This window comes from Drosophila sulfurigaster, chromosome 2R (genome assembly GCF_023558435.1).
Source record: "Drosophila sulfurigaster albostrigata strain 15112-1811.04 chromosome 2R, ASM2355843v2, whole genome shotgun sequence".
NCBI lineage: Eukaryota > Metazoa > Arthropoda > Insecta > Diptera > Drosophilidae > Drosophila > Drosophila sulfurigaster.
In genome coordinates, this window is record NC_084882.1 from 36,967,560 (window position 1) to 36,983,660 (window position 16,101).

General features: G+C 41.1%; 2 protein-coding genes across 3 annotated transcripts; both read right to left on the bottom strand.

Moving 5' to 3' along the window:
- Window positions 1–5,455: 5,455 nt before the first annotated feature.
- On the bottom strand, window positions 5,456–7,213 carry LOC133836165 (serine protease grass). Its single transcript, XM_062266490.1, has 6 exons — window positions 6,908–7,213; window positions 6,652–6,824; window positions 6,367–6,580; window positions 6,269–6,317; window positions 6,022–6,215; window positions 5,456–5,965 (listed from the first exon to the last, which is right to left on the bottom strand). The coding sequence occupies exons 1-6, from the start codon at window positions 6,978–6,980 to the stop codon at window positions 5,541–5,543; spliced, it is 1,128 nt and encodes a 375-aa protein (XP_062122474.1). The 5' UTR covers window positions 6,981–7,213; the 3' UTR covers window positions 5,456–5,540.
- A 978-nt stretch (window positions 7,214–8,191) lies between these two features.
- Window positions 8,192–16,051, bottom strand: LOC133836164 (NADP-dependent malic enzyme). 2 transcript variants are annotated; one of them, XM_062266489.1, is made up of 7 exons: window positions 15,786–16,051; window positions 11,457–11,640; window positions 10,348–11,397; window positions 10,131–10,283; window positions 9,773–10,067; window positions 9,585–9,713; window positions 8,192–9,511 (listed from the first exon to the last, which is right to left on the bottom strand). In XM_062266489.1, the coding sequence occupies exons 1-7, from the start codon at window positions 15,800–15,802 to the stop codon at window positions 9,477–9,479; spliced, it is 1,863 nt and encodes a 620-aa protein (XP_062122473.1). In that variant the 5' UTR covers window positions 15,803–16,051; the 3' UTR covers window positions 8,192–9,476. The 2 variants fall into 2 exon arrangements, with proteins under 2 accessions (XP_062122473.1, XP_062122471.1); XM_062266487.1 differs by having other exon boundaries at window positions 8,192–8,521; window positions 9,549–9,713.
- Window positions 16,052–16,101: the final 50 nt, after the last annotated feature.

A 16,101-nucleotide genomic window follows, 5' to 3' on the forward strand; every position in this document is an offset into this window, starting at 1 on the left:
CAAAAGAGGAATATTATACATTAAGTATACCCTTTGTCAGCCTTTGTTGTGGCGACACAATCTTAAAAGAAGGAGAGTGCGGGATGCGGGGGGAAATTAAATGGGCAATGTCACTGCCACGATACTCGTAAAAACGGCATAAGAAATACGAAAGTCAACTAAAAACGAGCGGTTAAGCGAATCGGAAGCGACCGTCTCATCATTATGAGAGAAAATTGTTTTTCAAAACGTAAATCGAGGACAAAATGACCAACTGCCCGAGGCTCGATGTGAACGCAACAATGGCCCAAAAATGTGATAGACAAACATGACCGAAACAAGCGCCAAGCGAACCCAAAGAGGGGGATGAGAGAGGGGGACGTAATCGTATTTATTTTTGGTCTTTTGGGTTCCAAATGCACTCGACTGAAAAATATCCTTTAAACTTGTTTCGGTCGCATGCGCGCACAGGATAAACATGGAAATAACTTTGAACTTTCATTGGATCGAAGTTTCAGTTTCAGTTTCATAATCGCCATCATTCGAGTACTTTTTTGATTCGCAGTCGCAGCTGCAGATGCGCTGAATTATTCATACAGGTTTTTCATTAATTTCCCAAGGTGTTTGTCATTGAACGACTACACGGCGAATGTCCTTAATGCGGAAAGAGTGTGAGATACTTAAATTTAACATTCGAACGGCAAACGCCAAAATTCCATTGCCCCCTTGGAACTAATTTGCGAGCGAGGCTCACGAACTGCATTCATTGCGACAGTTTACAGAATGCGACATTTTTATTCATTTAATCGCCTTAACATTCACCTCAACTCAACTCAACTCAGTTCGACTCAACTCAATGTCACATTCTAAGGATGTTTCCAGCTGTTCCGCCGTTCGCTCACAAACTGACACTCAAATTACACTGGCAACAACAATTGTTAAGCTAAAATTGTTAATAGTTTGTAATTCAAATTTAAGCCTAATTTGTTGTCTACAAAGAAAAATGTTTTATTATCTCTTCTTAGACTTTTTTAACATGTAACCTTAGTCTGATTCATATTTAACTGCAATTCTATTAATTTGTAAGGCATATTTCGAAATATGACCCAAAAGAGTTTAATAACTTGTGAGTTTGTGAGAACTTACTTCAAGAAAGAAGAAACGAAGTCCTTGCTTCCATCAGAATCTATCGTTGATTTGAATAATAATATGAATATATATTATTATATTATTACATTATATATTCTTAATTTCTCTCAGTGTATAGTGAGGAATACTGAAGAGCTGCCGTCTCGTCTCACGCTGAAAATTGAAAAGGCAAAGCAAAGCGATTTCATTAAAGCTTTTGAAATATTAAAGCGCATTCAATCGGCCTGTGGGCGTGTGTACAGCTGTGTGTGTGTATGTGTGTGTGTGTTGAATATGGGCATTTGCGACAACTGTGGTACTAGTATTACCCCCTCCCCTGCTTCCCTTCTTCTCCTTCCCCTCTCTTATGCACACCTTTTAACGAACTCGAGCACACGTCAGTTGGAGGTGATGTTTGTTGTTGTTTGTCTGTTTGTCTGTTTCTTTGTTTGTCCTCCTTGTGTTTCAGTGTGTATGAGTGCGAGTGAGTGTATGGGTGAATGCGTGTGTGTGTGTGGGTGTGTGCGTGCGTGCGCGTATGGAAGCCAGGCAGGCACATCCTTGTTACCTTCCTTGTTATTTCATTCGTTTTGTTCGTTGTCGCTGGAGCCATCTTTTATTTCATTTTGTCTCTTAAGTGTCAGAGCATGAAACGGACAATATAATTTACATTCTGTATGCAAATGTGGCAGTTTCTCCTCATCCTCCTTTCCCCTCTCACTCTCTCACTCACACACACACGCTGCTGCCATTGCATTCGGAAATGCCAAATTTACAATAAAAACCAAAAAGTTTGAATAAGTAATTTCTGCCAAGGAGTCGCAAGCAAGTCGCGAACAAGACCAAATGAATTCCTGAATATGTCCGTCTTTCTGTCTGTCTTTCTTTCAGTCTTACGTCGACTTCATTCAGTTTATGGAAAGAGCTGAAGTCTGTGAATAATTCATTTAAATCATTATTTATTATAATTTCATATTAAGCACATGCACCAGAGCCCAGCGAAACTTTATTGCACTTCAGCTTCCATTCCGAAGCGAGAACAAGATGGATAGCTCAGAATGAAGGCAGCTTTTAAAGTGCTTGCATTGAAATGGCCAATCGAATAGTTGAATACCCAAATTTAATACGAATTTGAGTGTGCTCGACTGTGAGATACCCGCTACCCATTAATATATACCCTAATTATAGTATATCAACGGTTTTTTAGGTATATTAATGCTGTACCTATATAGCCCTATCTCTTATAGTCTCTAAGATCCAGTGTTTCATACAGACAGACAGACATTTCTTTAAAGTCTTGTCTGTTGATCCTGATGAAGATTATACATTCTTTATAGTGTCGGAGATGCTGCTGCCTGTTATATACATTTCCTGGTGACACAAAGTTATAATAGCCTTCTACCCTATGGGTACCAGGTATAAAAATTGCATGCAATATTTACAATATTTATTTGCAGTCAACGTTGTATTTCTCTTTTTCTCTATGTAACATAAATGTGTAAAGCACAGAGCAAATCGATTCTATTTTGATATAAACATTTTTTATTTTGATAAAGTTTATTATGCGTATTCATCAAAATTCTAACATTGCAACAAAACAAAGGACAAATTTAAATGGTAAAATTCGATGATTGGTTTTGTGTCCTTTTCATGGCAACTTTAATTTGCAAGATTGTTGAAATAGGTATTTTAAATAAACACAAATCGTTTCACACTATTAAATTCCGCAAGAATTGTGTCGAAAATAAGTTTCATCGACTTTTAAACTACATTCTGAAGCATTATTAAATTGCACAGTCAGCGAATGAAAGTAATTTTAATCGCTGCGACTTATTGAGAGTCAGCTAAATATTTGAAATCCTTTGGCATTGCCACAAATGAGCAAATGAGTGATGGCAACTCGAACGTTTGATATTAAATATTTAGTCATTGGTCAGCGAATGTCATTTGGCATTTTCCGAGCAACGAGTTGGGCTTCTAGTTTTGAGTTACATTGATTCCCTGCTTGGTTTTTGGTTGAACAGAGAATGATTTCGACAGTGTCAATATTATGTGTGTATGGATGTGTGTGTGTGTGTGTGTGTAATTGTAATAGTGTAAGTGCAGGGCAACAACAACATGTTGTAATGGAAAGCAAACACGGTTGGCGGCAGCAACACAGCCGCAGCAAGTGCAACATCAACTGCCGTTGCTGCAAAACACAAAACAAAAACACAAACAGGCAATCAGGCAAACAACAAAGCAAACCATCTGCATAGACCTCGACGGCGCGACGACCACTTCTCACTTCCCATTTGGTATTCCCATTTTCATTCCCACTTCGAACCTCCCACATTGGAGTTGGCAGCAAGCAACAACCAACAAACACTGCAAGCTGCTGCCCGGAGCCGTATACAGAAGGCAGGCCAAAACAAAGGAGACGCCTCCGGGCAACTGATGTGGCGCAACCGCGACCACGACCACGACCACGACGACGACGACGGCTACGTCGACCAAGACCGCAGTTCTTTTTGCGGGAAAATCGACAATGGCAACGCGACATGGAATTGCAAAAGGAAAGAAGCCAAGCGAGAGAGAGAGTGAGAGAGAGAGAGAGAGAGAGTCAGAGAAAACAGTGCTGAAAGTCTTGATTCAAAAATTGTTGTTTGCTGTTATTAGTTTCTCTGCCTGGAGACGGTTTTAATTAACGGCGCCAATGCACTGAGTGCCAAACAGTTGAGTGAACAGCTGCCAGAGCTTCCATCTCTCTTTCGAACTCGACCAAATCCTTTACGCCTCCTCGAATTCTTGTGCAATTAGTGCGGCCATCGTCAGCAAGGATAAGATAACCCCAAAAGTTTCATCTGACAAGTCGAAAACAATCCAACCGCAGGAATTGACGATGAATCCAGTTTGCGGCACAGTTTCCCTATCCCCATCAAGCAAATTGAAATGCCACACGATCCAATCCAATTCCTTCGAGCAGGAATAAATAAGTACTCAATTCATTACTCTATCAAACAATCATGTTTGCACAAAAGTTTCAGAAAGTATTCGGACAGGTTTTGAATATATTGCAAACCTTTAGCGCCTCGGAAAATTAAAAGAAAATGAGAAATTTCCATTGATGTATAATGCGCACAGTTGGCTGCAAATCATAAAAATGTATTCACAATAGTTTCTTGTACAATATGAAAAACTTTAACTTGCTCTGGCGAAACATTAAAAATGAGTTTACTTTTGCATTTAAATGAAAAATGTTTTGCCTGTGAAAAAGTTTGTTTAGTTTAAAAGAAGCTCCAATTTAAAAGTTAAACTTCAAGTTAGAAGACACTTTATCTCCCTCCCTCTCTCCCACTCTCGCCTCTCTGTGCCCGCAAAACCTCATTTCACTGCTTCATCCTCTCGTTAACAGCGTCAAGGCCACAAACGGATGGGAAACTCGCTTTTTTTGTGATGGCTACGATTATTCCCGCATTTCATATTTATGTTTACAAACATACTCTCAAACTCGAGCGTGAGGACGAGTGGCCACTAATGTCTCTGGAATCTGAAGACGCTTTGTCAAGTGTTTACATTTAATTCGTTTAAATGTACACCATGTTTACTTAAAACAAGCGCCACTTCTTCCTATATACCAAAGTGTTAGTACTCGTATTTGCTCAACCAGAAGCACTTCACATCCTACTGAGCTTCAGCTCTAGGCGAATTCTTTCATTCGATAAAATTGTATCTCATCTTCAATGGCTGCAAAAACAAACTCGTTATAATATCTAATATTTATTCTAGTTAATTTTCAATCTATTACTATAATAAATATAAACACACATTGCTTAATTACCTTTTTAAATATTGGCGCCCAGATTCATTCAGCGACAATAGTTTTTGCCAGTTATGCAACACTGTGCTTATGTTTCTACCTCACAATAGATGGCGCCACTAACATCAGAGCTAGTTGAAAAACATGAGTTCTAAGATTCACCTCACTAAATGCTGTGTTGAAACTTGATTAGTGCATTTGACCACTTTCTATGAAGTCAGTAGTCAATTATTTGTTTGATTTCAACACAATAAAAGTAAAGAAACACTTTTCATCTCAACTACACACATTCTTCCCAAATCCTTGCGCATGCGCAATTAATTGCACACAAGCATCACCTAGCGAGTTTTGACAGCTTACCAGCGCCATCTTGTGGGAGTACTGTTTTTGCTCAACACGTTTAGCAACTGTTGACATTTGCCGAACGGACAGCTAAGACACACACCTTTTGAGCTCTCACGCATTGTCGCCGCGTGGTGAAACTAGTTTCCGATAAAGTCGCTAGGGGGCGTAGTTCACAAATTTATTGTAAACATGAGATAATTTAGTATTCAACAAAAATGCGATATATTTCTTATATATATAAATAAGTTTCGATTAAAACTAAAAGTGATTAAAGAACTCAGACAGAGAACTATAGACCATTCCTGGCCATGGTGTCCGTTATCCACTGCACGTATTGCGCCACATTGGTATACAGACCCGGCAGGCTGATCTGACCACAAGATATGACGCCCATGCTGACAATGCCAAACTCCACCATGCGCAGCTTGTACATGTCCAAGTAGAGAGCAGGCGCCTGCAGTGGGCCACCAGAGTCGCCTTTACAGGAGTCCTGGAGATCCCCTCCGCCAACGCAGAGTTGGGAATCAGGCACATCTCGACGATAGGCGCGTGAGCAAGCTGAGCGTGGCTGGATGGGTACACTGGCCTGTAGCAGCACATCCGAAGAGGAGCCGTTCTCTGTGGTGCCCCAGCCTGTGACGAAGTAGTCGGAGAGCGTCTCCGCCTGCTGCTTCAGTTCATCAGTGATGGGCAGACAGATGGGCTTTATGTGTTCTACAAGCAGAGGGAACTAGTTAAGAATGGTCCACTTAAAAAGGGGTTTGACTTACTCTGGAAAGTGACTGTAGCGTTCAAGCGGAGCAGCGCAATGTCGTTTATGTTGGTCTTGGAATCGTACTTCTCATGTAGCAGGATTTTCTCGATGCCCAGATCATTCACTGGCGGCGCGCACTTCTCCTTGCGTCCCTGCTGTCGGCAATCCCTCTCCGTGGAGATGCGATGCTCGCCCAAGCGAATCTCGTAGCTGTAAAGAGAGTTCATTAATTGCAGATCAATAGATTGGGAAGATTCACTTACAGCTGATCCTGGTAACCATAAACACAGTGAGCGGCAGTCAGAATGTAACCTAAAAGAAATGATTAGATTAAGAATCAATGGATGGTAAATAAACTCACGGTTGGAGATAAGCGTGCCGCCGCATAGAAAGCGAGATTGCCCCAAGCTCTGATAGCGCAGCAGCGCCATCCAGGGTCGGGAGGAGAGCTGCACCTCGTAGCCATTGGCCACACGCTGGTTGAGAATGGTGCCGCAGCTAAAGTCGTCGGCTTTGAACAGCTCCATGACCTTGGAGTTGTGCTGGATCTGGTTGTTGGCACAGCAAAAGTGACGCTACAAAGGTGGGAAATACACAATTAGCAATCACACACATTTTTATATCCAATTATGCATCGGGTATTCACCACATTGTCTATCTCGCCACAGGCCGCCTTCTGCAGGTAGCTGGCGTACTCCGGGGCGATACGCTCGCCTGACTTCTGGGCAGCCAAGAGCTGCTGCTCAATGTCGGAGCAGGAGGAGAACGGCAAGCACTGGCCGGGCTGTCCATTCGGAGTATTACACTCATCGGCGTAGGCTAAGTAAACGTCAATGTAATCAATTAATATACAAAGCGAGAATAGAACAACAAACGAGTCATGGGAAGGTTTCTAGACTCACCAGCTAGACTCGGTCCAGCTAAACAGGCGACGATGAGGGTGACGAACGTGACGAGGAAGCAGCGACGAGGCATCTTTAAGATTGACTGAAGCCCGGCTTGGCGACTATCTCAACTGGAGCTCCAAGCGCTACTGCGCGCATTGCGCTTCCAACATTCACTTTATACTCACTCTCAGTCTAGATCAAGAGTCAAACTCAGCTGAACTGTGATTCGATTTGTGATTCGCAATCTCATTCTCTGCTCATCTCTCTCGCAGTGTTGTGCGTTGGTTTTACTGCCTTGTAAAGTGGCTGGAAACATGTTCGAGCTTGTGTCTCAAGTGTTTGAGATTCTTTGAAGGCAATTAATTCAAGTGCGAACGCTCATAATCAATACTCAGATATCAATAATTATTTCAATCATCTTGTTTTTACACGGAATCAAAGCTTCGCTCATAAATCTGTTCGTTCTTATTTGCATATTGTCTCTCATCTTCAGTCGGTGCTCTCCAAAGAACTATCTAATAGATTCAGTTGCGCCAGATACACATTTTGATGCCCTACATTGTAGAGGCATGAATAAGAATTTGCTTTACTACAATCACAGCGAATATTACGCATACGTCATGTGCGTCATATTTGGGAAATTGATTTATTTTATTGAGGAATACACTTAAGTACCGCAGTGCAGATAAGATAAGCCAACATTCGCAAGCTTAAACAGAGATTCTTTCAGTAATAGACAGCACTCTCCCTCTCTCTCTTTTTCTCTCTATCTCACTGAAGAGTTGAGCTGGAATTTTAATGCTCCACAAACAATGCATAAATACAATAGAATTAAATGTTTATATTTCTGTTTATTTAATGTTTATTTTATAACAATTCGGTTTAACCCACATTTGCTTTTCGTCAACCCTGTGCACATTACTCATACGTCATGTTTGCCATTGCTTAGATATCAACAAATTTGCTTTATACTTATAGAAATTTTAATACCCAACTGAAGAATGTAAAAAAACAGTAAATAAATTCGATACAGAAATGTTTACAATGTTCGAGGAAGTCGGAAACTCGTGCTTATCATTTTCCATTAAACCGTTCGATCCACGTCCATTCAGCAGTCGCTTGGGACCGCAGAGTGCATAGGCGACATTACTTTTTATATTTTATTGTTTATCGCACCACAAATCTTAGCAATTACACAATTGCATATTCATCTACATATGTCACATTTATGTGTCTCTGGCATTTGCGAGCACAAATGGTAAATTAAAATTGACTTTTGCAAGAATAAATTAAAAAAAAAACAAGGCTATTAAATGGCTATTTAATAAATATCAGACATGGATCAACAACAAACATAATATAATTACTATAGTCATATATACATACTGATACATAGGCATATGTATGTGTATACACGCTACATGTGAATTAAATTAAAACTTTTCACTTAAGTTTAGTTTTTAGTTAAAAGTTAAGTTTACGATTTAATGATTAAGGTCAACGGCTGCTCTTGGATATTGTGTTTCATTTAAGGATGGGGCAGAAACTCACCGTTCTGCTGTCTATATATTTGCCAATGGTTATATGCGGTCGGTGTGGGTTGGATAATTTAAAGGAGTTCTTCGTTTTCTATATGACAACGAAAGGGAAATATAATAGCAATAGATCAATATCAATCAATTGTTGAACTTAAAATTGTACTTTAGAGCATAAGAGTATAAAAAGCAAGTTCAGTTTTGATCAGGCAAGTGCCGCGCTCAGTGCCGCATTTCAATTTGTCAGTTAGCAATAGTAAAATAGCATTGGATAGATTAAGCTAGAGCGAGAATGTTAAAGCGATAGACAGAGAGGGAGGTAGATAGATAGATAGATTGATAGATAGGGGAAATTTCATACCAGCAAGCCAATTTAACTTAGTTTACATTTAACAAAGGAAAAAACCAATAACAAAGCAATAAGTATAGTAAATTAATGGTGGGAGTAGTTGAGAGTCGATAGAGATGGAATAGATCGCAACACCGTCGCGTTTCGTCGCGTAACAATTAACAATTAGTTTATACAGATAAAACATTATTATATACATATACATATATAATACTATTTGAAGATATCGAGAATACGTCGAAGTATTTTGCCGCACACGTCGCTCTTTGCTATCACACAACATCACAACATCCAGCTCCGACTCATGACTAACGCTTGAGATTCATTCGCTTCGCATTTTTAGTCATCAATTAGAACTGGGAAAGCCCCAGAAGCCTCTTTTGTAGTCATTGCCCGGCCCGATCTTGAACTTGACAATGGATAGCGGTAGGTAAACAGATAACATGCAACGGACGAACGTGGTGCGGCGCAACGAATCGATCGATAATAAAAACATATATGTAGATAGTGTGAGCCGTTGCAGAAGTAGCACAATTTGCTAGGCCTATGCTTGGTTAGTGAGTGGTGCTGATGGTGAATCGATAGTAGTAGCAGTAGTAGTAGTAGTTTTTTGGTGGTGGTTGAAGGAGCACGAAGAGTGGGTTAGAATGCAAAACAAATGTGCCATCAACCGATCATTCAACAGAAGTGAGTGAATCAATTATTTAATTGCGGCAATTAGCGGACTCTCGGCACCTAGAAACGAGAAATAGAAAGAGAAAAGGTTAATCACTTTTTTTTCCATAGAGTTTAGTGGGCACTAAATCACGAGTCTTTATGTAGGGCATGCGGGGCCAGGCCCACGTCACAGGCATCGACGTCTCATAGTTGAAGTTGTACAGCTGATCCTCCAGCCACTTGCGCTTGTCCTGTGGCTCAGGGTAAGTGGAAGCCAGTCCTTAAGAAGCACACAGTTATTATCAATTAAAATCAGAAGGAATTGATGCTTTTACTTACCCTTATCGTAAGCACACTTGGTCACACCAATGGCAATGTTCATAGAGACATCGCGAATGCTCGACAGAGGAGGATACAGTGAGCCACGCTCGATGTCCGTGGGCTCCACAAAGTTGGCCAGTTCCTGGGCGGCAATTAGGAACATGTCATCGGGTATGTGGTGGGTGCCAGTGCAGATGACGCCCAGACCGACGCCGGGGAAAATGTAGGCATTGTTGCCCTGACCGGGATAGTAGGTCTTGTCGCCCACTGTAACCGGTGGGAAGGGCGAGCCAGACGAGAAGATGACGCGGGCCTACCAAGAAAATAAGCGTCACTTAAGTTTATAAAGTTCAATTTGAATAAAGAAACAACTTACATCTGTGTTTTGGTAAGCCTCCTCGGCAGTGCACTCAGCCTTGCTAGTGGGATTCGAGAGAGCAAAGATGATGGGCCTCTCGTTGTTGTCTGCCATGGTGCGCAGGATCTTGGGCGTGAAGAGTCCGGCACAGGCCGAAGCGCCAATGAGCACCTGAGAGATCAGACATTGATTAAAGACAACACAATTACTGATTGCAAAGTAATATTAGACTTACGCTGGGCTTGACGGTGCTCACAATCTGCTCCAGATCCTGCATGGGCTCAATGTCCTTGGCATAGTTCACCTTGTGGCCATCTAGGTTGCCCACCTTACGTGACTTGGTCAGCAGACCATCAATATCCACCATGAAAATCCGGCTGTAAGCCTCTTCAATGGGAACGCCCTCGGCAACCATGCCCTTAACCACGAGATCGGCAATGCCAATGGCTGCCTCGCCAGCGCCAGCGAAAAGGAAAGTGTAATCCTTGAAGGACTTACCCGTGATACGCTTGGAGGCGTACAGACCGGCAACAGCCACAGCAGCTGTGCCCTGAATATCATCGTTAAAGGTGCAGTATGTATTGCGGTACTTGTCTAGGAATCTAAATGCATTGTGGTTGCCAAAGTCCTCAAACTGGATAAGCGTGTTCTGGCCATAGCGCTTGACAACTGCCTCCATGAACTCATCGATGAAGTCGTCGTACTCGCGTCCCACGACGCGCTTCTGTCGCAGACCCACATACAGCGGATCCTCGAGCAGATCAATGTTGTTGGTGCCCACGTCCACCACAATGGGCAGGCACTGATGTGGCTTGATGCCAGCCAGAGCAGTGTACAGAGCCAATTTGCCCACAGGAATGCCCATGCCGCAGGCGCCCAAGTCGCCCAGACCCAGGATGCGTTCGCCATCTGTTACGCAAATGGCGCGCACATTTGGCTCGGGCCAGTTCTTCATGACATCGAAGATGTGGCCACGATCGTTGAAGGTGACAAAGAGACCATGGGGACGTCTGTAGATCAGACCGAAGCGCTGACAGGCGAGGCCGACGGTTGGCGTGTACACAATGGGCATCAGATCTTCGATGTTCTCGGAGAGAAAGCGGAAGAAGAGGCGCTCGTTGCGATCGTGCAGATCACTCAGATACAGATACTTGTTGAGTGGTTCCGTGTAGCGATTCACCGCAATCTTGCACAGCTGCAGCTGCTCCTCCTGCGTCTTGAAACGCGCCGGTTGCAGTCCATGGATGCCCAGCACCTGACGCTCTTCGAGCGTAAAAGCCAAGCCCTATGCAAAGAGAGATTGATTAATAACTTGCGAATTGATGGGAAGCAAGTGTCACTCACCTTATTCAGGCGGGGATCGCGAATGTGATCGATGCCGCGCACCTGCGAGGGGCAGATGATGTCGCCGACAACCTCATGATAGTTGCGAGCATCGCACAGCGGTGTCAGAGCTGATGTTGCTGGGGTTGTAGTCGTCACTGCTGCAGTTCCACTGCGACACAATTTGCCGAGACTGCCACACAAGCTGCAACAGATAAACAGAGAATTACAATTACTATAGCGGCAATTGAATTGATGTTCGCTGCATGACAACGTCGAGTATCCAACTATTCAAGTATCAAAGTCAAGTCCAAGGCCAGTGTCAGCTGCTTTTTGTTTATCACAACGCACAGTGAGAAGCGAACAGCGAACAGCGGGCAGTGGAATAGGGGAGTAGATGACTAGGGGATTACCGAGGGACTAGGGGGCCCGCTCTACTAAGCCGCAGCCGCATTGTTTACTATGGAGGCGCGATAAGATTCCGAACTGAATCAAATTGCGACAACGATGATGCCAATTTGAAGCAGAATGACGACAAGATGTGATGATGTTGTTTTTTTTGCATAATTAATGCTAATTGCGTTTCCCTTGTGACTAATTCCTGTTAACGGTTTCATTGATAGAAATTCTACCTATCAACATCAACATCAACATCGACATCAACATCGACATCGCCATCAAGCGGGATTATGGACTCATAAACTTGGCCGGGGTATCAAACTCGTTAGTGACGCGCGCCCCACGCGCTCGTGACGTGCCAAACCCGCCCATCAAGCGCCCAACAATCCAACAGTCCATCGGTCTATATGCGATGTGTGCAAACACTTCTGGTTGCTAATTATCGGGGGAGTGGAAGCGAGGGCATGACACATGAAGGGGTGGAAGTGGGTATCATTATCACCATTCGTCATTTTGTTACTATTTGTAAAAGCAAGCGCCAGAAGTGCTCACATGAGCACAAAGTGCTTGACTACAACTATTCCGCATATGCCACACGAATATATCATATCATAAAGTGTAAAAGGGGGGTACGATTGGATGTACATAATGCGGCATGAAAATTCATTTTCAATGGTGTATTACTTGATTATATATTAATTTATTCTATAGTGTTGTTCAGCAATATTATAAGTAGAACTATTAGCTATTAATTGTAGGAAATAAAAACTAATTAAAAAGTCAACTCTTTAAAAAACATAGAAAGTTCAAGGCGATATACGATTTATAGAATATAAATTAATTTTGTGCCGAGTAAAAACAAGTATAAATTCCATTGTAATGTTTCTATTTTCTGATTAAATATCGATTTGATTAATATTTTTGTTTGACTATATTGTTAGTACAACCGTTAACTATTCTCAGAAATGATAAAAATGATTAAAAATTCAATTATTGAAGAAGCTTTTAAAGCTAAAACATCAGCATACTGTCAATCAACTGGTTGCCAAGTGCTTAGCCATTTCGCAAATGCAACAACAATACTCTGAGAATGTTCCTAGGGGATGTATGTACATACGTACCAGAGAGCTGCAACGATCACAATTTTTCAATCATACCCGATCATTGACTCGGATTTTTGTGATGCAAAACTTTGCTTCAACGAACATGTATTGATCGTAAGCAAGCCTGTTCAAAGCGAACATTCAGTTCCGATCACTCGTGCCTGGTTTGAATTGATTTACTTTGATCGAACGCTTTGTGTGAGCAGCAAAGAATGATTGAGAATGCTGCTTACATTCAGATCGATCACGCTCATACCGTTTGGTCATACCGGGTGGTTCGATTCAACCCGATCTACTTATTTCATCATAAGCCGAAACTCGCGCGCACATGCTAAATACATATATGAATTTTGTGTTTCCTAATATTTTAAGCAATACTTATTTATTAATTTTAAGCATGCATTGAATTTTGATTTTAAGCGTCAAAATTAAGAAATAAATGAAGTGATTTTTAGTTAATTTTACGCATTGCAACTTTTTCCGTTGCAACATATAAAATTTGTACATACAAACTACACACACAAACACATATAGTATTCGCAGGCAATTCTCGATCTGATTGCTTCACTACAATCAAATCAAATGCAACTTGATCGATGTCTGAGCTTTCGTTTGCATCGTCAGACTCGATCGTCTTTGTCGGTACAATCATTTCCGATCATCAAACCGGTATGCAACAATCAGTTTGAATCAGTAAGCAGAGCAATCAAATCAGTTGCACGATCTGTTCGTTTTGTGCACGAAGCTCGATCGAACAATTTTGTTGCGATCAACTTTTGAGTTGTGACCGGTTTGAGCGAGGCTGATCGAACCGCATCGGATCATACTCATTGCAGGTCTCTGATACGTACATACATTCCTACCTATAAAGGTGTACATATCTAATCACTCACACAAATGCAAATGCGAGTGCGAGTCATAAATAATTGCGTATCTGGTTAAGCATGTTTACACGGCAAACACTTGACATGATATAATTCTCCCGAGCATGTTGTGTAAATATCACACAAATATGATATAACATTAAGTATTTGTACTTTTCCAATCATAAATAAATCTTTGCACTTGAGAGATTGCAATATTGCATTGAAAAACATATTTATAAACGCTTTTTTGGCTAAAGTCGAATATATAATGTACTATCAAGGTGTCCGCATAAACGCCATCACACCAACATAGCCACTATACTATTCTATATATGTACATACATATGTAATTACGCCGACTATTATGACATCACGATATCATATCGTGAACAAAGTTCTGTGTAACGGCTAATTAGGCGACGCTGCCGAGTCTTTAATCGTATACACACACATGACCAGTGCTACCACTTTAGCAATATTGTGGCTAAAAATAACTGCTTTCAGAGTTAGTTTGCAAATTTAAGTTGATTATTGCACTAATATAAATAGTTTCATAAAGATAAAAATATAGGAGGTTGTACTTAAGAAAGATATACCGAAAATATACATCCAAAATAGTTGCCGAAATGTATGGATTTGTAGCGATAAGATAATTTGCCATTAAAATTCTCAGTTTCAGTATCTTTTTTTTAATATTCGAAAATATTACATACATTAGACTAGAATATTACATTTAATTTTATAAAAAAAAATAATAAATATGTAAACATTTTTTTTTTAAATACATTTTTAGCCATTTCAAGCCATTTAGCTGTTTCCTATTCAAAGTTCTATGAGCGCCACACACATGACTACATAATAGCATATCTAAGCGTGTGTGTGTGTGTATGAGTATGCGTAACTCGTAAAGCTTTTGCTAAAAAGAAGTCAACGTACTCAACTCAGCAGATGTGTTATGGCTAGAAGAGTAGATTTTGGAATATGCGGATTAGCATAAGAAGAAAAGAGAGAGCGAGCGATAGCGAGGGCGAACGCGAGAAGCTGCAGAGAGCAAAAAAATTTTGAACTTGGCAACGAAAATGAAAAATGAACATTTACAAAAGAACAACAAGAACTCAATCAGCAAAATAATAGCGCAACTTTTTTGTTTTGTTAATGCACACACAAATTTTAATTTTAGAATTTGGCATAGGAAAAGTTGAGTTCTAGATGCGAAAATACACAACATACACACATGCACATACAAACACATGCGAAAGCAGACAGTGTCCATGTCCATGAACATGAAGGTGTCTTGCTCAGAGTAAAGTGAAATGCGTTGGCGTTGGAGCAAATACAAATAGGAATAGTATACTTATGTATATGTATGTGTGCAACTATTGTTTATGTATTGATTTTTCAGCTGTTTTTTGTTTAGTTTTCATTTTCATTTAAATGCTCATTGCTTTTGCCAATAAGCAAAAATGCGGACTTGCGCTTATGCAAGCAATGAAGGAAAAACGTCAATCAAAGTCAAAGTAGGAAGAAGTAGTGTGCAAAAAGAGGAAGAAGACGAAGAAGCAGCTGTTGCAGAGGAACAAGCAAAAACCAGAAAAGTTAGGTCAATGCCAAAACATGTGCGAATCTGCCCCTCTCACACACATGCGAATAAAAGGACTGCGAGTGTATGTGTATAGTACTAGCGAAAACGAAAGCTGCGCTGCGCAGAGCGAGTGGGAAAAGAACAGGGAGAGAGGATACATGGGTGGGAGAAAGGGACGCATACCTTGGCGCACACTCGTCTGCCGCCAAAGAAAGAAAGAATGACTAGGTCACTGGCAAAACAGCTGGGATGCCCCGATAGGCAATTGAAATTGCATAATCCGCAATCAAACAATTCGCATTTCTCTTGTATGTACGAAAATAGTTGCAAGCGTAAGCACAATTCCTTTGGCAACTTGATGCCAGCCAAGGGAATCTTTCATCACCCCATTTTTGCTTACCTGGGTCTTGAAAACATTTTCGCTTGTGTTTTTTTAGAATTGCTTTTGATGTGTTAACTTTATTGTTGTGTCTGTGTTTAACACTTATTACTAAGATTTAATACTTTTCGTTACGTTCGTTCGGCGTTGTTCCCATACGAAATACACGACAATAACGACCAAACACCCTTAATATTGCCCCAATAAACAAAACTGAGTATTGAACGCGCGGCGCGAAAAAAACAACCACGCGAAGCTGTCGGCGAATGATGAACGAATGCCGAATGCCCAAAACCGAACAAACTCGATAGACGAAAACTTGCGCGGCTGTGATTGA